General features: G+C 51.9%; 1 protein-coding gene across 4 annotated transcripts; it reads right to left on the minus strand.

Annotated features, from left to right (window-relative positions):
* Positions 1-2,320: 2,320 nt before the first annotated feature.
* On the minus strand, positions 2,321-23,448 carry PTGS1 (prostaglandin-endoperoxide synthase 1). Of its 4 annotated transcripts, none has more exons than XM_060154408.1 (10): positions 23,359-23,448; positions 16,774-16,890; positions 16,203-16,343; positions 15,731-15,874; positions 14,205-14,386; positions 14,010-14,093; positions 12,015-12,261; positions 9,661-9,947; positions 4,928-5,075; positions 2,321-3,451 (listed from the first exon to the last, which is right to left on the minus strand). In XM_060154408.1, exons 3-10 carry the CDS (start codon positions 16,225-16,227, stop codon positions 3,096-3,098), a joined length of 1,473 nt encoding a protein of 490 aa, XP_060010391.1. In that variant the 5' UTR covers positions 16,228-16,343; positions 16,774-16,890; positions 23,359-23,448; the 3' UTR covers positions 2,321-3,095. The 4 variants fall into 4 exon arrangements, with proteins under 4 accessions (XP_060010391.1, XP_060010393.1, XP_060010392.1 ...); XM_060154410.1 differs by having other exon boundaries at positions 16,213-16,343; positions 23,359-23,382; XM_060154409.1 differs by lacking the exon at positions 23,359-23,448 and adding an exon at positions 21,485-21,567 and having other exon boundaries at positions 16,213-16,343.
* Positions 23,449-24,358: the final 910 nt, after the last annotated feature.

Raw genomic sequence — 24,358 nt, forward strand, 5'->3', positions numbered from 1 at the left:
AGGTTCCTTAAAGAACTAAAAATAAAACTACCATACGACCCAGCAATCCCACTACTGGGCATATACCCTGAGAAAACCATAATTCAAAACGAGTCATGTACCACAATGTTCATTGCAGCTCTGTTTACAATAGCCAGGACATGGAAGCAACCTAAGTGTCCATCAACCGATGAATGGATAAAGAAGATGTGGCACATATATACAATGGAATATTACTCAGCCATAAAAAGAAACCTAGAGTCTGTCATACAGAGTGAAGTAAGTCAGAAAGAGAAAAACAAATACCGTATGCTAACACATATATATGGAATCTAAAAAAAAAAAAAAGGTCATGAAGAACCTAGGGGCAAGATGAGAATAAAGATGCAGACCACTAGAGAATGGACTTGAGGACACGGGGAGGGGGAAGGGTAAGCTGGGACAAAGTGAGAGAGTGGCATGGACATATATACGCTACCAAACATAAAACAGATAGGTAGTGGGAAGCATTCGCATAGTACAGGGATCAGCTCGGTGCTTGGTGACCACCCAGAGGGATGGGATAGGGAGGGTGGGAGGGAGGGAGATGCAAGAGGGAAGAGATATGGGGATATATGTATATGTATAACTGATTCACTTTGTTAGACAGCAAAAACTAACACACCATTATAAAGCAATTATGCTCCAATAAAGTTGTCAAAAAAAAAAAAAAAGAAGAGGGTGTTTAATTGGCCAGGATTGATTCACAGGCCCACCTGTTGGCCAGGAAAGGGCTGCTGATGGAACCACCAAGACTAAAATTAACAAGAGAGGGAAGGATTCTCAGCAAAGTTGGCATATTAGCAGAAGAGAGGAAATAGAGACTGGTCCAGCAAGGACAAGACACAGCCACGCCATACCCACTTCTGTCACCGGAAGGATCCCTCCACATCAGCACAGTTAGGGAAGCAAGAAGGGATTGCATTCTCTGAATTCAACAGGGCCAGGAAGGAATGATGGAAGTAGTCCCCAGCCAACTAAGGAGAAACAAAGGCTTTCTGGACCATAAGACAGTAGACACAGCCAGGGACCCTCAGCCTGGACCCCAAGTTCCCCCGCTGTTTCTGTGCCATGGTTCTTCACAAGGAACTCTAAGCCTAGAGTCACTTAAGGAACTCTTTATGGGAGCATAAAGAACCTTTCCCAATCTCTTACCTTATCCCTCTGTCCTCTCCTCTCTCGTAGCTGGCTATTGGGATCTGTGTGGCTGGGCAAAGTGTCTCAGGGCTCTGCAGTCAAGCAGGGGAGGACAGAGCAGCATGAATTAGAAGGGAGATCACACTTACCTGAGTTTCTCTCCTTTCATTGTTTTCTTCTTTATTGTCTGCTCTACCCCTACTGGAATGTGAGCTCCATGTGGGCAGAAGCCCATCTGTCTTTTTTGAGTTTGAACTCTATTGAAGATTTTTTTTTTATTGAGGTATAGTTGATTTACAATATTCGTTTCAGGTGTACAACATAGTGATTCATTTACAGATTATACTATATTTGAAGTTATTATAAAATATTGGCTACATTCCCCATGCTGGACAGTGTATGAAATAAATTACAACGATCTGTTGTGCAGCCTTATCGGTCTTGATCGCTCCCTGCTGTAGCCCCAGGCATATGACAGTAACTGGCATGTAGTAGGAATATAAATATTTGTGACTGAACAAATAGCCTGCAAGGAAGGCGGAGGCTACAGCCCACCTCCGCCTTTGACCCTGAGCCGGACAAGCAAGATTAGGCCTGGAACTGAGTGAAACCAGGAAGCAAGAGGATGCTGGATGGAGGAAGGAGCACAGCTCTAGATTCAGCCAGACCTGGGTCCTAACCTGGCTCTGGCACGTGTGGAGCACGTCACTCAACCGCCCCAAGTCTCGGTATCCTTGGTTTTGAAACGTGGATTTACCACCTATTTCACACTGTTGGGTTGAAAATAAATGAGAATGAAATGTGTAAAATTGGCACAGAGTAAATGCTCTCCGCCCCAGATGCCTTTCATCTCTGTTGTATGCTCAGTAAGGGAGGAAGTTGTTTTAATCAGATGGTGGGAACTGAACACTACATTTCCTGGGGCTGGGGAGTTGTGCATTTTAGGAGAGCAGCCTGGAAAAAGCAATTCCTAACCCACAGGATCGGCGGTGGGGAGGGGGCAACGAAACATCAGCAGTGAAAGATCTAGACCATGACAGGCCCAGGGACCCCAGTGGAAAGTCTCCTGCTGCAAACCTCCAGCACATCTAGCCTGTGGCTACAAGAAAGGTCACTTCCGTGTTACCTCTGCTTCTGGGGATGGTATCAAAAGCATAGCAGGCAATTTGGAAAAAGAACTTTATTAACTTCATGAAAAACAGCTGCCGTGAGTCAAGATCTGGACAAAGACAGAGCTCTGGTGGCTTCCAGTCAATGGCCTGGAAAAAGCCACCTGTTCTCTCTATAGCCTCAGACCAGGGTCTCAGTTGGGGTCCCAAGCAGAACACCCCACCTCCTTGCCTCCTCTGTGCAGGTACAGATTCAGGCAATGCATTCTCATTAGACATTAGATTCCCCTGCTCTGTGGATGTCTCACTGAACAGGAAAATGAATCATCAATGCTCCAGACATTCAGGACAGGACAGATCTATAGCACACCAGCTACTGTTCTGGATCAGCAACCAGGAACACCACATTCTGAATAACCAATCAGAAAGTCAACACTCCGGAGGACCACCCAGAATTCTAGAATGCAAAATAAGAACCCCTTAACTTTCTAGATGATTCCATCAGGAGTCCCATATTTTAGAATGCCTGTATTCTGGATCAGCCAGAAATCTGACATTCTAGGTGATCAACCGGAAACCAGTGTTCTGGCATTCCGAAGGAGAACCACTCCTCACTTTCTAGATGGCTCACCAGGAATTCAGCATTCTAGATCGACAAACAAAACCACAGTGTTCCAGATCGTGGTGAGAGACCCAGAGTTCTAAACGTCCACCCTGATGCTCTCAACACCAAATCAGAAACCCAACATTGAAGATTATCAACCCTGGTCTCAGCATTCTGGAATGATGAGCAGTAAGCTCTACCCTCCAGAATGCTGCTGCCCTGGCCCCTCAGAGCTCTGTGGATGGCCGCCCCACTCCAGGCCCGTCCTCCTGGCGGGGGTCCGGCACGTGGAAGGAGACGTAGGGACAAGTCTTGGTGTTGAGGCAAACCAGCTTCCTCAGCGAGGCCGTCTTGACAAGGTTGAAACCCATCTCACCGCCAAATGTGCTCGATTTCCAGTACTCCGGAGAACAGATAGGATTCCCTAAGAGGCCCTTAAGGGAAAAAGGAGCCCCAATTTCTATCATACTCTCCCCAAAGATGGAGTTTGGAGAGCACTTCTCAAGAAGCAGCCCTGGGTAGAACTCCAAGGCATCGATGTCCCCATACAGCTCCTCCAAGTCAGCTGCCATCTCCTTCTCTCCTACAAGGGGGAGAAGCCAAAGTCAGAATCATGATGCCACCCATTACGGTTCATCTGGGCAGGGAACCTTCTAGGTCCACCTTTTTCTGGGGAGGAGAATGGACTTCAGAAGAGCACCTTGAGCAGGTAAGCACATGCCCTAAGATCTGGCCCGGCTCACCGACCCTGCTCCAGGGCTGCATCTAGGGAAGGAATTTGCTACTGCAGATGGAGTCAAGGGCCTGGATCTGCCACCACACAGCGTGTGACCTCGGGCAACTCACCCCACTTCTCTGTGCCCTAATTACCTGATCATTACAACAGGCAGAAGCTACCTATCTTGTTTCCTTCACAGGCAGGTTTCAAGGGGCCTTATCCTGGCCCAAGACCCTGCGCTCTACCGGAGCTCAGAGATGCAATGTCATTTGTCCAAGATCACATAGAGACTTAGTGACAATGTTCTTCTTGTCTCTCTGGACTGTCATGGGAGACAGACATGGAGTGTCCCTACCTGTCTCCTCAAGTCCACCCTCCACAGGGTACCAGTACACAGTCAGGTGTCACGTCACACCCTGGTCAAAACCTTTCAGTGGCACCCCCGTTGTCTGGGACAGGGGTCCCCAAACTTGGCTGCCCAACAACTGGGGATCTTGAACAACAAATATATGTATGTTACATATATTTATTATATATATCATACAATTTGTGTTTTATATATATATATATATATATACACTTACATATACATACATATGTATATACATACACATACATATATGTATGGAGATATATATATACATACATATATATATATATACATACATACATACAGATTCTTGGGTACCTCCTAGGTCTACTGAATCAGAATCTCTGGAAAAGCCATCTCAGATTTGGTATTTTTAATTAGTTTTCTAAGTGATTCTCAGGTAGCTGACCCATAAATGGGACTTAGGAACCACTAGACAGAATAAAACCCAAAATCTTAGCGTAGAATCCAAGATTCCACACACAAGGAGGTTAGCCTCCTATCACTAACCTCCACCCAGCCACACCTAGGACTGTTCTCCTGAATAGGCTCACTTCTTTTTTTTTTAGGCTCATTCTTTTTAACCCCTGTGCCTTTGCACTTTCTGTTCCTCCACCTAGAATGTTCTTCCCTCTATCCCTCACCTGGAAAATCCCTTTTTTTTTCTTTTTTGGCTGTGCCTCGTCTGTGCCTCCTGCAGTGGAAGTGCAGAGTCTTAACCACTGGACCGCCAGGGAAGTCACGGAAAATCCCTTTTTATCCTTCAAACCCAGCTGAGAAGCCACCTTCCCTCCCCAAGCAGAGTCATCTGCCATCCCTCGCCACCCCTGGCACCGTGCTCCCACACCCCTCAAATCCCACAGTCACAGTGCTGGCCATACGGATCACCCCGTTCTGTTTCCTCAATGTCTCCTTCACTTCAGCTCAAGCCCCTCGAGGGCAGGAGCCGTGGCCGGGAAACAGCTGCTCACCTGTGAGCTCCTGGAAAGAGGTGTAGGGCTTCATGCCAAACCTCTTGCGGTACTCATTGAAGGGCTGCAGCCGCAACTCTCTCGATTCCTTGATGACTTCCACAGCCACGTATAGGACATGGTGGTCTGTGTTCCTACCCCCGCCGATCTGCCAAGAGATAAATGCAGCTGTGGTCTGAGAGCCAGGCCACATTGTCCTGGAGAAGGAATTCAGGTCAGGGGTCCTTTCTGAGCAGAAAGGATGGCTCAGCCTAGCGGCCACCAGGCTGGCAACCCAGCCCTAGGTCTGCACTGCCATGCTTTCTCAGGGACCCCTCTGAGGCTCAGCTTCCTCATCTTTAGAGTGTGGAGTGGGCCAGGAGGACTTCTCTAGTCGCTCACCAGACACACTGTTCCCCAGCCCTTTGAATTTAGGTGAGAACCCACAACATTCTGTTAAGGAAGGTTCTGGAACTATTAGGTTCAGCAACTAGGACTCTGCAGAGGAGATGGCCAGCACAGCCACAGTCCAGAACTCAAGCAGAGGGGACTGGCATTTCAGATCTGGAAATAAAAGGCAGAAAGGTTTCTGAGCTTTCAAGTGATGGAGACAGACGGATGCACAAATGTTAGTTTGAGGAGCCAAAACTTTATGGCTTTCCTAGGATATTTTTTAAACGCTACCTGGCAGAACTGACATGTGTCTGTCGCTCTCCAAATCAGTTTTTATCATAGAACAAAGATGTTTAATCTTTTAATGGATTCTGCTAAGGAAACTATTTCTATTGCTTTCCATTCTCTATATCACAGAATTGAGATTAAATAAAATTTACTGAGCATCTAGTATGAAAAAGTGAACCCCAGGGACTTCCCTGGTGGCACAGTGGTTAAGAATCCGCCTGCCAATGCAGGGGACGTGGGTTCGAGCCCTGGTCCGGGAAGATCCCACATGGCATGGAGCAACTAAGTCCATGCGCCACAACTACTGAGCCTGCACTCTAAAGCCCGTGAGCCACAACTACTGAGCCCGTGTGCCACAACTACTGAAGCCCATGTGCCTAGAGCCCGTGCTGCACAACAAGAGAAGCCACCGCAAAAAGAAGCCTGCGCACCACAACGAAGAGTAGCCCCCACTCGTCTCAACTAGATAAAGCCCGCGCGCAGCAACAAAGACCCAACACAGCCAAAAGTAAGTAAATAAACAAATTAAAAAAGAAAAGTGAACCCCTAGTAACCGGCCACCACTAGAAAAGAGAAACTGAGCTAGAAGGTAGGAACACAGAGTATCAAGTCACTCCATTCAGACCAGATAAAGCTACACACAGAGACAGGTGATTATATCTGTTTCTCTTTCTTTCTGCCAAGCCTCCTGGGAGAGGAATTGTTGTGAGCTAGCAGGGAGGGAACTAAAATCTTGCCATGAAAAGTGTAATATATAAACACATTTAGTTTAACTAAACTTGTAGTTTTACTTTAAGACCAAGGCGGTGGCGTAATATATCCTGTGAAGGGAGGGAAATAGGGTTCAAAGTCCAAGTAACCTGGTGAGATGAAGGCTCCAGAGGGAATTCCCTGGTAGCCCAGTGGTTAGGACTCTGAGCCTTCACTGCCAAGGGCGCGGGTTCAATCCCTGGTCGGGGAACTAAGATCTCACAAGCCGCACAGCACAGCCAAAAAAAAAATAAGGCTCCAGAAAAAGAAAAATCGGATTCATAACTGTTAAGGAGCATAGGTCTACTACTGTACAGCACAGGGAACTCTGCTCAATAGTATGTAACAACCTGAATGGGAAAAGCATTTGAAAAAGAATAGATACATGTATATGTATAACTGAATCACTGTGCTGTACCCCTGAAACTATCACAACATTGTTAATCGTCTCTACTCCAATATAAAATAAAAAGTTTAAAAAGATATTCTTAATGCAAAAGAATTGTCAAAAAAAAAAAAGGAGCATACATCTAAAGAAAGATCTATTGCTCAGGGTGAACTGCTAATGCTAAAGAAAGAGTTCTGTTTGGGCAGAACAAGGACAATTGGGTGAGAAAGAGGAAAAGCATAGTTGGGTGAAGTTGTACACCCTGGGGCAAAGCCAGAGGAGGCTGGTGTCAATCTCAGCTGAACCATTTACAAGCTGTGGGGCCATTGTGGATTGACTTGCCTGTATCCGTGTTGGAGTCCTAACCCCCAGCACCTGTGAATGTGACCTTATTTGCAAATACATGTAATCAAGGTCATACTCCACTAGGGTGGCCCCAGGTCCAATGACTGGCATCCTGATAAAAAGAGGAAAGAGAGACACAGGGAGAGCACCACGTTGGAATGATGCTTCTACAAGCCAAGGAACCCCAGGGACTGTCAGCCATCACCAGAGATGAGAGAAAGGGAGGGAACAGATTCTCCCCAGAGCCTTCAGCAAGAGGACGGCCCTGCCGACACCTTGCTTTTGGACTTCTAGTCTCCAGAACTGTGCAACAATACATTTCTGATTGGTATTAATACCATCTGGGGGAGTTAACTACAAGGGCTTTCTAGAGAAATGTTTGAGGATCGATCTTTTTCACGGCCTAGATGTTAGTAATGTGTAGTAAACGTTTAATGGGTGCTTGGACGGATCAATGAATAAATGAATAAAAGGTGATACTTCTCAGGTGTAAGGTGGGAATATTTCTTTCCTTTTCTGGATGTTTCTTTGTCTATGGAGGAAACCCCAGTAGCCTAACACTCCTAGCACCTTTTGCCAACCTCTCCCCCTCCCTCCTTATTAGAAGACGAGGAGTAACTTAGTATTATTGGTGAGTTTGAGCACAGTGACTAGGCATGCGTTGTTCAAGCTGTCCTCTCTACCGCTCTTGAATTCAGTTGACACCAGGGAGTATGTTTTCTCTCATACTCCTTGTTCTGGGGGGACAGGAGGATGTTGGGAGAGACCTTCCTTGTTTCCATGCTTCCACGTCTTGGTAGCCGAGTTTGTCGATTTGGGGGTTTATTATTAAAAAGCCTGCTTTAGGTTTTCTAGAATCAGCTTTATCAGTAATAGAGGTGATATTTTGAACTTCCAAAAAAAGAAAAAAGAAAAAGAATAAATGTCTGCTGCTGAAAACCCCCTGGTTTGTGTTCCTTTTGCAGCCCTAGGAAACAAATACAGGGACTGTAGGCAAACGACTTATGCTAATCCTCTGTTTCTTCATAGCAGCAATGAGGAAGGTAGAAGCATCAGTCTGATATGCTTGTGAAATAAGCCTGTGGTGAAATAATCGAGATAAAGAACACAAAGCAGTTATCACTGGTCACACGGTAACCCCGAGATGGAACCAGGGTGGGGGTTATCAGGGGAGGCCCTGTTTTATCACTTCTCACACTCTCTTTGATATTCTGAGAATCCACACACTTCTGTGACCCTTCTGCCTGGTACCGGGAAATACCAGGGCTTTTCACACACGTCACCAGGGACATTGCTTGAAAATTCTTTGGAAACCATGAAGCCCCGCACACGAGTTATTGTCTCTGTTCATGTCTGTGTCCCCACGAAGAACAGAGGCCGTAAACCAGCCAGCAGCTGCCCGTTGACGGCAGCATATGCTAAGTGCAGTCAAATTACCAGGGGGAAACGTAAATCCATATGGTGCCACAACTTCATGGTAGGGCTGAGGGGAGCTAGGGAAGGAGATGGGAGCCTCCAAACATGGGGAAGGGAAGATTGCGGAGGAAATTAGTTAGAAATTCCAGAGGGAAAGGCTGTATTATTTTGCTAGGGCTGCCATACCAAAGTGCCTAGGTGGCTTAAACAGCAGAAATTTATTTCCTCACAGTTCTGAAGGCTGGAAGTCCAAGATCAAGGTGTGGGCAGGGTTGGTTTCATTCTGAGGCCTCTCTCCTTGGCTTAGAGATGGCCAACTTTCCCCTATGTTTTTCCTCTATGCACATCTATATCCTAATCTCCTCTTCTTATAAGGACGCCAGTCATAGTAGGGCTCACCCAATGACCCCATTTACCTTAATGAACTCTTTAAAGACCCTAGCTCCAAATGCAGTCACATTCTGAGGTATTGGAGGTTAGGACTTCAACATGGGAATTTGGGGCAGGGGGCAATTCAGTCCATAACAGAGGCCTCTAATGTAATAAAGACCTACTATGTGCAGGCACTTTTGCATATATTGCCATACCCTGAATGTCTTCCTGGTCCTCAAATTGCCATGCCCTCTGACCTCTGGGCCCTTGCCATGCTGTCCCCTCCATCTGGAACACAGAGACCCCGGGCCACGAACGCTACCTCTTGCCCTGGGAGACCCCTATCCATTGTTGGGATCTCTGCTCAAACATCATTTCCTTATCCACAATCCCCAACTCTGGGCCAGAAGCCCCTCTCTGAGTTCCCAGAGCATGGTGGGCTTTCTATATTGTGGTTCTTAACATGCTCTTATAATTCTGAAAACATCAGAAAAGCCCTTGGTACAGTGCCTAACATGTAGTAAGTGCTCAAACGATGTTAGCTGTCACATGACTGTCGTTCCTTTCTAGGGTGTACGCACCAAAAATACAAGGACCCAAGAATCACGTTGACCTGGTTCACCTCTGTATCCCCAGCACCTGCAGTAACTCCTGGTATCGTTGAATGAACGAAAGAACGACAGAATGAATGAAGGAATGATCACGACCTCTCGGTAGGGGTGACACTCTCCCCCTTTCACAGAAAACTGGGGTTTGGATCCCAGAGCCCAGCGGCCCTCCCCAGCGCTCCTCTGAGGCTCACCTGGCCCGCGGGCTGGCGAGAGAAGGCGTCCACCAGGGCCTCGACCCCGTAGTCCACCAGCATGGAGGTGTTGAACAGGAACTGCTCATAGCTGTAGTTCTGGGGGCCCACCCGGAAGGAGTCGGGCATGAGCGGGTGCCAGTGGTAGAGGTGATTGAACTCCATGGCAATTCGGTTACGGTACTGGAACTGGGTGCCTAACAGCAGCTCTGGGTCAAACTTGAGCTGCAGGAAGTAGCCACTCAGCTGCTGCACGTACTCCTCGATCACAATCTTGATGGTCTCGCCTGGGACGAAGGATGGGGAATGGGGTCAACAGAGCACAGGGACTTAGCCACCAGGCTTGGGAAGTGGGCCAGTTCATGCAAAGGGGCTTGGTTCGGCCTCTTTATCATTGTAACGGTTGTTTGATTTTATTTGGCCACTTTCACTTTGCCTTTTTGTCACGGGGTGTGAAAATGGAACTTTCTGTCTCAGGCCGCATTGATGTCCCAAGACAGGAGCCACCTGCTAGTCCCATGTTCCCTGGGGGGGTCACAGGCCGGGCTGAGCAGGACACGCAAAGGAAGTATCTGAGGATGGGTTTTGTGACCCTCTGGTGGCCACCTTCCCACAGCCCATTAAAAGAGGCTGGAGACCCCACAAAAGGTGGGCACGTAGAGATGAACTTAGTGAGGGAATCTCAGCGTGCCTAAGATGACGGGGGTGAGGGGAGCTCCCAAGAGACCATTCTAAGAGCTGCAGCAGCAAACAAGGGACACTGGAGACATAAGTGAATCTTGTCCCAAATATAACCCTCCTGTCTTCCTATGTATCAAATCAGGAACAAGCTACAGAGCAAAGAGCCAGGGAAGACACGAAAGGAACATCCATAACACAAGGAAAGCTGGTCAGCGAGATATCAGAAGAAACCGGTATTTTGGCCAACTAACCACTAGACAAACTGACTTGTAGCAAATTGACCTGGAGCCACTGGAACTGCAATCAGCAGACCTGGGTTTAAATCTTGGCTTCACCCTTTCTAGCCACCCGAGCTGGGGCTGTGCTACTTACTCTCTCTGAAAATCACTCTCCTTATCTGTAAAATGTGTACTAGAATCATACCAGTATAACAGTATTCACAGGGTTCCTGAGAGGAGTAGACAATGAATGCGTCTGAACCGCTTGGTACAGGGCCTGGCATAACACGGAGGGTCAATACGTGTAGAAGTGGGAACACTACGTGGAGGTGTGAGGGGAGAATCCCCTCCGCATATGCACACGTCACAAAAGAGTAGATTAAGGCTCGCACCCCGCCCCCACTCAGGAAAGCACTCCCCTCAGGACGTGGTGGAAGCAGCATAAACTCTGGCGGCAGCGGGACCTGGTTCAAGTCTCTCTGCACTGAGTGGCCTTGGAGAATTCACTTACCCTCTCTGCCTCTTAATCTTCACAACAAAGGGTAATCCTATCTGGGTCATAAGGCTGTCGGGGAGGGTTGAATGAAGCACTGGAGGTGCAGGGCCCTAGGAGTCCCACCTCTGGCCACAGCTTCATCACCAGTCAGTATGCTGGGCAGCCTGCAGACACAGACTTGCCCTCTCTGATCAAAGTCTCTATAATACTGGGACTTCTCCATTGTAAAGCAATTATACTCCAATAAAGATGTTAAGAAAAAAAAAAAAATACTGGGACTTCTGAACCAGCCCCTTCTCGTTCTTTAGGCCGTTCCTAACCCCAGTGCATGGCTCTTCCAGGCACCAATGAATCAGGCACTGTAAGTGGGAACAGTCACGCCCAGTGATGCTGAGACGGGGCAGAGGCTCACTGGTGACACAGAGTGAATATGGTCTGGACAGGGGTGTCGGGGGCCAAGCTCCCAGGCCAAAAACCATCTGACATTTTAGGCTGCAGGCTCACCCCTGTAGGGGACACAAAAATAGCTTGTCCCTGAGGCACCCAGAAGCTACCAACCTCCAGGAAGGCAGATGCATGCAGGGCAGGAAACGTAAGGATTCCCGAAGCCCAGGCAAGCTGGGGTATTTGCTGAGGATGTCCCTGAGTGCTCCTGGGATGATGGGGAAACTGAGATTTGGGGTGGCTAATCAGATTTGCTGCTAGTCACCCAGCTACTAATCAGCTACCGCAGCCCTCCGTTTTCTGAAGGCCTACTGTGTGCGAAGTGCTTTCCCATTCATCATCTCAACAAATCCTTACCACCATCATTATTCCCAATGTATAGATTTGGAAAGTGAGGCTCACACAGGGGAAGGACCCTGTTCAGAATTCGAATCTCTCTGTCCCCAAACCCTCCACTCCGCTTCTCAGGACAGAGGGCGTGACCTTCCAGGACAAGGCTGGCTTGGAGTCCTCACCGATGAGGATGAGGCGGGCCGTCTGGAAGAGCTGCTCATCGCCCCAGGTGGGGTGCTCAGCCTTCAGCAGGTCACACACTCGGTTGTGCTCACGCAACCAGAGCGTGGCGTAGAGCATGAGCCCCGGAAGCAGCCCAAACACCTCCTGGCCCACTGCCATCTGGCTCTGGGGCGGGATGCCCCGGGGGTAGTGCATCAGCACGGGCGCCTCTTCCACCGATGGCGGGTACATCTCTCCGTCCAGCACCTGCAGGATGGGGCCACCTGGTAACCTGGGGAGGGGCCGGGTGCCTGCACCTGCACAGCTGACAGCCTTCCACTCCTACTGACAGCTGCCCTTAACACGCAGGGTGGCCGCCCGGCCTCCCTGACCAAGGCCTGTGGATTCTACCTCCTAAAGTGAGTCCCTTTCTCTCTCCCCTCTGCCGCCACCCTCTTCCAACCCACCCTCATCTTCCACCCTGACTCCCCTCGTAAGTAACTCCATCCCCCCAGACAGTCCGTTCTCGGCTCTGCAGCCAGAGCAATCCTTTAAAACACCCAAATCGAGCATCACACCCTGGCTTAAAACCCTTCCAAGTCCTCTCTCTGCTCTTGGCAGAAATCAGAAATCCTTAACGCGACCCTCGCTCATCGGGAATCACTCAGGTGTCCAGCAGCATCTCCCTCATTTTCCTCCCTTGAATTCACTCAAGCTGACTTGCCCTCTCCAGCCTTGATGCCTGATACCCTGGCCTGTCCTGTGCCCTTCTTGGCTTCCCTAACTTCTCATCATCATTCATGCAACTCTTGGTTTATTCGTACTTCCTAAGGAAGCCTTCCCCATCCTCTGCACACTCTCGTGGCTTCTCCCTGGGGGCAGCTATCACAAGTGTAATTAATTATATGGCAGTGTCGTCATTCACTCAATAAATGTCCACCGAGGACCTACCATATGCTAGATACTGTTCTTAGCCCAAAAGATTCAGCAATGAACTTTCTGTCTTGGTTTTTGTTTGTTTAGATTTGCATGGTCCAGTATGGTAGCCACTAGCTATGTGCAGCTACTAAGCTCTAGAAACGCGGTCGGTGTGAATGAGGAACTGGATTTTTAATTTTATTTTCTTTAGATTTAAATTTTAAAAGAGATACCTCAGCTATTGGGAAGTCATTATGCTTAGAACAACTTGGGCATGTGAATCTATTTTCTCAACTGTAAATTTTATGAAATCTAAATGCAGATCAGAATCTCCAACGAAAACCTGGCACCCAAATTGAGATGTGCTATAAGTGTAAGATACAGGCCAGATTTTGAAGATTTAGCACAAACAGTGAGACAGTTTATTGACAATTTTTGTGTTGATTACATGTTGAAATGATAAGATTCTGGATATATTGGGTTAAGTTAAAAATATATTATTAAGATCAATTTTGCCTGTTGCTTTTTACCTCTTTTAATGTGGCCACTAGAAAAACTCAGATAACTTAGATGTGGCTCACAGCCATGAAACAGGGCAAATGAGACCTATTTCATGCAGCGGATATGAGAAGTGCGTGAGATAATTACCTATGTGGCTCTAGCACCACTGAACAGTGCGAGTTCAGACGAAAAGTCCTCATGGAACTAGCACCCTACTGTTTGTGTCTGTGGTCCCTGAGGAGCTCGAGGGTAGGGCCCATAACTCTCACGGCCACTGCTCCCCTGTGCCAGGCACATCATAGTGCCCAATTAATATTGTAGAATAATTAAATGAATAAATGCAGGCTGGAAATGGTCATCTCCTGTGGAGCCCCAAAACCCACCTCCCAGGAGAACATGAGAGGCTACGTCTGCTCCTTGTCTGCATCTCTTGCCTGGCACCCTTTCCCAGGGTTTGCTGTCTCTCCTCCGACCACACACCTCCAGCTTCTGCAGCCGGCCATCTCAGGACACCCTGGAGGCCCCCACCAACAGCTTCTGCCAGGGAAGACCGCGGAAGGTTCTTCCCAACGCCCCATCCCAAGACCCAGTGCTACCTGGTACTTGAGTTTCCCATCCTTAAAGAGCCGCAGGTGATACTGACGTTCCAGATTGTCTCCATAAATGTGGCCAAGGTCGACCTGAAGACAGAGAGAGGGTCCACTCAGACCTCTGGGTCCTGCCCCACCTGTAACAGCCTCCATGTGCCAAGTGCAGCCCAGAGAAGTCCCGAGCCCCTCCCAGGTACTCACCCCATGGCCCAAAGCCTTGGTGAAGCCAGGACCCATCTTGCCAGAAGTTTTGAAGAACTGATGTGTGAAGTGTTGCGCAAAGAAGGCAAACATGAGGTTGCTGCCTTGGGGGTCAGGGATGAACTTCCTCCTAAGCAGGAAGTGACGGCTCAGGAGCTCGGCGTCGGGCAACTGCTTCTTCCCTGGTTGGGGAGGTGGGAAAGAGCAGTAGCTGCTTCCGGTCTGGATCTTCCTGCCTCAGGGCCTTCCAGGCTCGCCAGACCGAACTGGTCCATGCAGGAAGCCCAGAGTGGCCTCCGCAGGACCACCTCCCTCCCACCTGATGGCCCCTTGCACCTTCTCTACCACAAGACTCTAGAAGCATTTATGGGTGAAATGGCATGATATCTGGAATCTGTTTTTAAAAACTCCATAAAAAGTAAGGGGAGAGGGGATAGATGAAATAACATTGGCAAATTGGGGACAAATCTTGAAACCTGGAGATGGATACACAGGACTTCCTTATACTTTTCTCTCAACTTTTGTGTGTGTTTGCTACTTTGTACAAGTTAACCCTCCTCCCCCTAAAAAAGAAAGAGAAAACACACAAACAGAAGAGCTTCGACTCCCCAGCCGTGGAGCAAGGTAGCCTGTGTCTGAAATGGGTTACGCCATTTACTAACTGTGTGAACATGGAGAAGTCATCCCATCTTTCTGACCCTCAATTTCTTCTTCTATAATAGAGGGCAAATGATATCTATTTTATGCAGTGGATTTGAGGAGTGCCAATGTAACCGGCAGAAAACTGGTGAGATGGAATCTTTTAAACCAAGGGTCAGCAAACTTTTTCTGTACAAGTCCAGATAGTCAGTATCTTAGGCTCTGCCAACAGGTGGTCTCTGTCGCATCGGCTCAGCTTGGCTGATACGGCAGGAAAGCAGCCACAGGTGATACCTAAGGAATGTGACTGTATCGTCCTTTGTGTACTTGAAACTGAATTGATGGCTCTAAACTGAGTAAACCCTCCTGTCTGAAGACAATCACAGGAGCGGATAAGGAAGAAGGTCTTGGGAAGAAGACCCCTGCCAACGAGACCAAGTGGGGGTCTTGAACAACTAAAGAAAAAATTTGACTTTATGTGTAAACTGCGCCGATGAAGCACATAAGACTGTTTACATTAGTAAAGACCCAAACTCAGAGTTAGCACCCAGTAAAGAGCTCACTATTCTTTCCTTCCTCCATTTCAACTTTAAAGTCACCCCCAGCCCAGCAGGATCCCACCCATCTAGTAGACAAGGTTCAGGCAAAGAGGCACCCTGGAAATATGGAAGCACTAGTCTGACTCTGCCGCTGACCTCAGACAAGACCCCTCCACAACCTCTTCCTGTCCTCATCCCTGGTTCTGGATATGCATATGTCTTGCCTTGGTCCACCCATCTGTGAAATGGGTCAGTAACTGCTCTTCTGCTTGTTTTTTCCCAAACAGAAGAACTAAGCAACTCCTGTGACACAGCCCAGGCCCAGCCCCCTCACCCCATCGCCATTACCTTTGGTCCCCATGGGCGTGGGACAGTCTTGGGGCACAGAGGGCAGAACACGCGTATAGTAGCTCACGTTGGAGAAGGATTCCCAGCTGATGTAGTCATGCGCTGCATTGTAGGTGGGGGGGCTGGGGATGAGGTTGGAACGCGCTGCAGAGGGCGAAAATAATAGTGACAAGGGGTTCCTGCCCCCAGTTACACACCCCCTTCCCCGCCTCTTCTTGGGTTGTTCTGTTTTTGGTCCCCCCATGCGGCCAAAATCTTACTTCCCCGACCAGGGATTGAACCCGCACCTCAGCAGTAAAAGCACGGAGTTCTACCCACTGGACGGCCAGGGAATTCCTTGGGTTGTTCTTTTTTTATTTGGCACCCTAGAAGCCCCCCACCCCCAACCCCTGCCCTTATCATATGCCAAGAATTCCAGGAAGTGGCAGGATTTCTTGCTCCCCTAGATTCGGAGGGCCCCGCCCCCACCCACCTATGAGTACCAGACGCATGAGCATGTCCCGGATGTAGGTGGCATTGACAAACTCCCAGAACCAGCGGCCATGCGTCAGCAGGAAGTGGAGGAAAGAGGGGCTGGGCCGCAAAGTAGTCCGGAGCCAGGTCCATAGCTCAGCTGTGAGGGCAGTGGGAGCCGTTCAGTCAGGCCCTCCTGGCAGGACCAGAAGCAGCCAGAGGAAGATGGGAACGGGGGACGAGGGCCAGGATGGAACAGGGTAGAACCTCTGGGGCAGGGGTAAGGATGGAACCTTGGGAGTGATGGCACGTGACAGAACCAGAACCAGACCTGAGGACAGGAGACAGGACCAGGGACTGAGGTCAGTAAGGCCGGAGCTGGGCAGTGAAAACTCACTACAGAGCCCGGAAGCGGGGAGTGGGTTGTGCCAGGAGTGAGGGCTTGGGCTGGAGCCAGGTCAGGGGCAGTGTCAGAGGTCAAAGGCAGGCAAGAAAAGAGAACAGGGCCACGGGCGGAGGCGAGGGTAGGAAATGGGGGTCTTGGAGGACGAGCCCAGGGGAGAAGGATTGGGGCTGGAGGCCCAGCTCACGGATGGTGCAGTTGGGGCCGGAATAGCCCGTGCGGGTGCAGTCGCACTGGTAGCGGTCAAAGCCGAAGCGGACACAGATACCCTGGTGCTGGCATGGATAGTAACAACAGGGGTTCACTGTGGGGAGAGACAGAGATCAGAGTCCACTCCAGGGCGGCCTCTCGTTGGGACCAGAGGCATGGAGTCCAGTCACAGCTCTCTCCTAACTTACTGGACTCCTGTGTTCCCCAAGGGTCCTCTCTGTCCCCACAGCTATGAACAGAAAGCCCCTGGCCCTTCCATTTCCAGACCTTGCTCTGGGTTTCCAGTCTTCCCCACATCAGGCCACCAGGGGAAGTCCCCCCCTCCCTCCCTGCTGTCACCAAAGTGGGGCAGGAGAAGAGTCCAGGCCCCAGGCTGTGACATCAAAGGCTAGGAAACAGCTGATAAGACACTGCAGCCACCAGCTTTTCTAGAGCATTCACTTTCTGCCAAGTCAGAGCTCAGCACCAAGGGCAGAGTTTGTGGGGTTCAGTAAAGGGAAAAGGATAGGGGCTCTCAGACCAACCCCCAACCTCTGGGCATCAGGACCTACCATTCCTTTATTTTTGCAGAAGGGAAGGAAGAGCAGGTATCACAACGTCCACTTATAGGCAGATGGGGTGGGGTGACTGAGGCCAAATAAGGGGAAACCCAGATGGGTCACCCAGCAAGTGGCACCAGACCAACTGCCCATCCCTTCACTTCCACCCCACCCCCAGACACTCAGCCGTCAAGTCCAAGGAAAGACGTTTCCCAGAACCCAGAAGACAGAGAATGGGTTTGAGGGGAGTCTCAGCTCCCGTCCTGACAGACCCAGCCCCAGCTCACATCAGGGTGGAGTACGGGCTCTAGGATCTTGAGGGAGGTCAGGCACCACGAGAACAGGAGAGATGTGGCCGGAAAACTCCCTGCAGAGGGTGAGTGGAGCTCTAGCATCACCCCCACCAACCCCCTGGAGAACCCCCCCCCGCAGGAAGTCCCTCCTTGTGTCTAACCCAGATCTCCCAACCACAGCTTCAATGATTCTCCAACAGCAAGGTCAGAGTCTCCTTGGAGCTCCCTCTGCTCGTTCACAGCTCAGCGAGGGACACCGAGGCTTGGGAAGAGGTGGCGACTTGGCCAAGACCAAGGGACAGAGCCAGGTCTCCTGCAGACCCAGGGCGCCTGGCTCCTGGCAGCAGCTCCTTCCCTGGCCTTCCACAGAAACACCAGGTCCCTCCTGCAAACACACTTCCTTAACTGGGCTCAGAGCCAACGTTACAGGGAACTCTGATTCTTTTTGCATCTGATTATAGGAGGTCGAGAGGATAGCAACGGGAGGTGGGAGGCTGAGAAGCCGCCGCAGGCTGACCACCTGCCATGGTCACAGGGCAGGACCCTCTGGTTTAGGGCCCCTCACATCGCAGAATCATGCAAACAGTCTTGCTTAGGCCCTGGCAACTCCCCACAGCCCCACAATAGCACCTCTGTGACCCTTGCAGGGTATAAAAAGAAGGAACCCACGGGAAGAAGTCTGAACAAAAAGGCCTTATCAGACCAACGCAGGCGGACCGGCAGGTGGGGCCCAGGGCAGGGGCCTGGCAGGGGCCACAGGCCCAGAAACGCCAGGGAGCTCAGGCTCAGCCGTGCAGCGGCTCAGGGACCTGGGATCTCATCGATCCCTCCTGCTCAGGACACTCTGCTGTTCTGCCCAGGAGCTCCCGCGGTGCCACACTGCCCAGCTCCCAACCCTGGCGCACCAGGCCCTCTGTCACAAACGGGTCGCCCTACCACTCAGCGGGCACAGGGGCTGAGGCGCGGCCCTTCTCTGGGCTGTCTCCCCATCCCTCCCCCCGTAGGGATCCCAAAAGGAACTCAGTTTGTTCTGTGGCAGCCCATCCCGCGACCCCAAAGCCGAAAGCTCTGCTCTGCTCCCTCCTTGACCCAGGCTGCGGCTCTGCCCTAGTAAATTCCCTCCAGATCTACCTGACCCTGCCCACTGCGCATGCACCAGAAAGCCGCCCCCTAAGTGTCCACACTCCGCCGCGCTCTCTCGCCCCTGCTCCACATTCCAGCTCGACCTGCTCTGCTCCACCACAAGCCTCCAAGGAAAAGGGCTTTCCCTGACTTTCTCCTCCCTCACAGAGGCCGTGCACACAGCTGGGGCTCAACCCATGTCCTGGAGAGATCCAGCCACCCAGGGAATCCAGATGCGGTGGCCAGAGCTTCAATGTTTGCGGAATTTAAACTGCAGCGAGGAGACCAGCCAGCCCAGGCTTGGCCAGAGGGACTCCCTGATCTCCCCAGCATCCCCGCAGCTGGCTCTGAAGTCTGGCTTGAGGGCTTCAGCAGGCAGCAGAACTGTGTCCCCAGACGCAGAAGTTCCTGCCCGCATCCCTCTCCATCTCCTGTCAGGAGAGTCTGTGTGCCGGGCGCGGGCAGAGGTCCCTCCCTCCCAGACCTGCTGCCCAACTTTCCCTCCCTCCTCTTCCGCGATCTTTCCATAAACACCGGCGGCCCCACGGCAGGGAAAGTTCTTCCCAGCAAGGATAGCAGCTGCCGCTGGCGGCCCCATGATGTCAGGATGGGCAGAGAGAAGACTAGGCGCTGCTTCCCCCCCTTCCCCGGGGAGGGGAGCCTAACCACAGCTGGACGGTCACGATGGGCTGGGAAGCCAGGGCTCTGGCTGACCCTCCAACCTTGCATATCTACCTCGTTTATCTGCTCAGCACTCCCTGGTGGGTGGGTGAGACTCCCGCTACCCCTGCCACCCCCCCCCGCCCCGCCCCAACCCTGCCACAGATGAGGAAGCGCGCCCAGGCCCCACTGCTTCAAAGCTGCAGAGCCAAGATGAACTCCCTTCTCTTCCCTGCCCTTCCTCCTCCTGGAGGTGCCCAGGCCTGGATTTGGGGAAGGGATGCAGAGGGAGAGTCACTTTGTCCCACAGGCTGGGGATGACCCCAGGTGAGATAGGTTTGTCACCTTTCCTTCAAGGTGGACCTGAAACCAGGACCCCAGAGGGAGCGCCATCCCCTACCGCGACCAGAGCTCTGGGAACTATTCACAAAGGAAGGCCTTCCTTCAGTCTAACTTAAATCCCACATGCTTTCATGTGCCCAGCGGAGGACACCCTGTATAATAAAACATCAAGAAAGAGAACTAGGGAGATGCAGACACAGAGTCTAAAGTGCCTGGAGTTCCCACACCCGGCACAGGGCGAGGCACCAAGCAGGTGCCGGGTGAAGCTTTATGGGAGAGTGACTACTCTTTATTGGCTGTGTGTCCTTGGGCAAGTACCCTGTACCCTCTGGGCCTTATTTTTCAGCGTTTTCCAGGAAGGGGAGGGAACAGACAGGCTCTAAGGAAAAACCTCCCTCTCTGCCTCCCCTTCTCTTCTCAACTCTGGGCGAAGCCAATCTATCTCCAAATATCTGGGTTATTTGCATCAGTAGGATTCCCTAGCCCCATCAGCAGAGAACCCTGCAGCTTGCTCTCACTGCGTCTTCAAGCCAGCCCAGAGGTGGGGTTGACCAGCAAGCCCACACTGCACACATTCCCACCGATGAGGAATTGTTTAGGACTTCCTGGCTCCAGAACTTTCTGAGGATCTGGCAAGGAAATGTCCCCCAGCCCAGGAGTCAGGGCTCCAGGCACAGTGAGGGAACACCAAGTCGTCAGGACTTGGAAGCACCAGGCAGCAAGAGGGCCCGTTAAAGAGGAGGCTGGACTGAAATTCCCTAAGAATAATATTTAGAGAAGCTCCAGGAGCTTGGCAGCCAAAGAGAAAAAAAAAAAAGGGGGCCCTGACCAGCCAGACCTGGGCCCCAGGCCCTACACCCTACCAGGTCAGCGGCCAGCCACCAGGCACCACCGCAGCGGGCCCCGATGGCTGGAAGAGGAAGTCCTCTCCCAGCCCACAGACTCCTCTGGTGCTGCAGATAGGAGGCTGCAGTCAGCAGGAAGGTTTGGCACAGGCGGGGTTCCTGCCCCACGTTCCAGGGTTAGCTGGCCTCAGGCCCCTCTGCCTGGCATGGAGCTCCGGTTGCCAGGTCATGCCCTATCCCTAGCCAAAGAGAGAGCACTAAGCCCAGTCCAGGAACTGGAGGGGATGAACTTGAGCATTAAGGAAGCCCTGGCACATCCCTGTCCTCCAAGCCGGACTCCACCTCGTCCGTCACAAGAGAGGCAGAAGCAACATTCCCTCCCGCCACCTGCCCCCACGTAAGCTTGCAGCCCTTGTCTCCTGGGGGAATCAGCTTTTGCTGCTGCTCTGGGGACAAAACACAGGCTTTGGCTTTCCAGGGCAGACGCCTCCCCTGAATATCCAGGCATCTTGGACCTCAGTTCACCCAGAGGCGTGGAAACGGGAAGGCAGCCCAAACCTTCTGCCCCAAAACCCAGCTGCTCCTCCGCTCTTTCCCTGACCCTTGCAGCGGCCTCCTTAACGGTTCCCCAGCCTCCAGCCTCACCTCCAAGTCATCCGCCCAATCTCACTCTTCTGTTCCCAGTTACCCTGAGGCCCCAGTCCCTCTCCTCATTCTGCATCTAAAGGCCCGTGTCCACCAGCAGCTGCCTCTGTCCTATTGCTCCCTGTGCGCCCTTCCACTCCCACAGTTCAGACCTTTAGGCTTCAGCTCATGCCCTTGCTTCTGCCAGGAAGACCCCTTCCAGAGTTTCATAGTAAAACCTCACAGGATTTCCACCAACTCACCACCTCCTTCGGGGTCCCGGTCAAACGTCACCACCTCCAAGAAGCCTCCCGAAATTCTTCACATGTAAGGGACGAGAGATAACTGCCCCCCACCCCCGAGCCCCACACACCCCTGTGCTTCCCTCAGTCATGGCCCTGACCCCCTTGGATGACAGTCTGTGGGCATTTCTATCTCCTCCACCAGACTGCGAGCTCCTCCCAGCTCTGTCTCCAGGCTGCAGCCAAAGACTGGCATAAAGCAACCCCCTGGGGATGTTTGTGGAGTGAAGAAAACAATTCTGTTTAAACACAATATAAAGATAAGTAGAAAAGGCTAAAAGCAAAATGGCACAGACCATGGCTCACTAAGTACTGGTGAACAGACACAGGAGGACAGGCAGGGTGAGCCCTGGGTACCCTGGGGGCCTGGATGGGGCTGAATGGGGCTTCAGAGGAAGTGCTGGGCTGATCCAGGGGCTAACAAAAGGGGCCACTGGGTCAGCCTAGTCAGCCTCGGCTCTGCTACTGGGGTGTCAGACAAATGGGCTCACCCCTCTGGGCCTCAGAGTTCCCTTCTGTAGAATGGGACTAACATCTCCCTGGCAGGGCTGTTGTGAGCACCAACAACAGAGGTGCCCACAGCCTGGTTTTGTAAACTGTAAAGTGCTGGCCACGTGGGTCTTCCTCCTCTTCTTCCCACAAACTAGACCTTTGCTCGTGCCCAGCATCCTCCATCCTTTCCTTGACTCCCCAAATGCCATCCTCTCAAACCCTCTCCTCCAGGAAACCTGGTCTGATTCCCAGTTCACATAGGTACCCTTTCTCTCTCCTCTGAGCATCCAACAGAAGGATCAGATCCCCTCCCCACCATCCTCTGTTGACCACATTTTGCAGATGGGAAATGGAGACACAGAGCTCACACAGCTATGTGATGAAGGAAGCTCTGTCCAGACCCTGCACAGACACACACACACACACACACACACACACGCACACACACGCACACACACAAGCAGTAAGCTGGGGGAGGGAGGCCGTCTGAAGGAGGAACTGCAGTCCTTCACCTGGAACCTGGTACATGCATGGTGGAGGGGGAGGAAGGTGTGAATTTTACAGGACCTGACTTTCCCCATCTTCTTTGGGGTGATGAAACCAGGGTCCATTGGCAGGGGGTGAGAAGGGCAGGGAGGACTCTGAGGAAAGACCCTGAAAAATGCCTGGAGTCAGGTAGATCCAGCTTCCAGCCCTGAGCCCACCATGCACTGTGTGAGCTTGAGAGGGTTATAGCCCCCACCTGAGCCTCAGTTAACTCATCCGCCCAGTGGGGACCTCACAGGTGAGGATTTAAACCTCAGGGGAAGCAACCCAGCCCCGTAAGTGTATTTCCACCTCCACTCTCTCCGGAATGGCTGGTGTACCCCGGGTCCTCACTGAGGGAGATCTTCTCCACTGGGGCTGGGAATCCGGAAGGGTACCAGAAAGTTAGAGGCTGGAGAAAGAGAACCCGCCAGCCCGCCTTCCCCTGGAGCCTGCTGCTTCCTCCGAAAGTGGCCCGCAGGGGAAACAGCGGGATTGTTGGGGATGACCTTGGACCGCTGGGGGCCCAGAACAGGTGAGGGCCTGGAGAGAGGCTGTCCCTTTTCCCAAAGCCGGCCCGAGATCCCAGTCTGCCCTTTCCCCCCCGAAAAGAACCCAGTGGCGTCCTAGCCAAAGCCACACCCCCCGGGGGTCTGCAGAGAGCCCCCATCCCACCGACAGACTCAGCCCCCTCCCCACTCCCAGGCACCGCGAGCCGAAAAGGGGAAGCTGGGCCGGCCGGAGGGAAGAGGCGGGTGGGGGCCAGGCCAGGGACGCAGGACCTGGGGCTCCTCGGGGGCAGGAAAGGGGCCGCCTACCCGGCGCGGGTGCCCCGGGGGCCGCTGGCAGGACGGGGGATGGCGGCAGCAGCAGCAGAAGCAGCGGGAACCGAAGCGAGACACTCCGCCCTGCAGAGGGAGAGAGATGAAGGGCTGAGCCTGGCATTCAAGGCTCCACCAGGAGGCAAAGGGGCTTCTGGGGCCTCCAGGGCCGGACTTACGGCTCATGGTGACGGCGGTTGATGGAGGCGGGATGCGGACTGCCTGCTCCTTGGGTGCGTCTCTAACTGTGCCCCGGAGCTCTCGCCCGCCTGGCCCGCCCCTCCCCACCCATTCCCTGGCTCCACCTCTCTAGCCAGCGGTCACCTCGGCCTCCGCCCACTTACTTCCTCTGCTCCCGCTCCAGCCAAGATATTTTATTAATTATTCTATGACGGACACTAAGGTGGTTTTTCACCCGAGATCCGTGAGACACCGGAGCCTTTAAAACCCAGTAGCACCAGAAGTGTGTCCATTTGGTTGATAAGAAACTGAGGCCCGGATATGGTGTGCCATGCTGAGGGCCCCCAGGGCTTCAGGGCAGAACAGCTGGTATATCAGCCTAGAAACGTCCGCTCAGAACCACATAGCCTCCCCCCACCCCCACCGCTACCCCCAAGCGGAAGGAGGATGGAAAAGGAGCAGTCCAGGCGGGCCTGCACACAGTCTCCGGGGTGGGAAACCCACTACCCTCAGATCCAACAGGGAGGATGGGCTTCGCCAAGGGCTGGGCTCTGCCCTCTAAGGTCACGCGTCTCTGCCTGAGCCTCTACTGCCAGAATGAAGAGCACAGACTCCAAGTCCAGGAGACCTAATTCAAATCCAGCCTCTACAGCTTACTAGCTGTGTCTCCTTGGACCTGGTACTTAACCTCTCTGGTCCTCAGTATTCTCTTCTATAAGACGTGGATGCTAATAAGACCCATCCCAGAGAACTGTTGTAAGATTCCGTAAGGTAATGCCCACAAACTCCCTGATGCGGTGCCTAGCACAGAGTAGGT

The sequence above is a fragment of the Lagenorhynchus albirostris genome, chromosome 7 (assembly GCF_949774975.1).
Source record: "Lagenorhynchus albirostris chromosome 7, mLagAlb1.1, whole genome shotgun sequence".
Classification (NCBI taxonomy): domain Eukaryota; kingdom Metazoa; phylum Chordata; class Mammalia; order Artiodactyla; family Delphinidae; genus Lagenorhynchus; species Lagenorhynchus albirostris.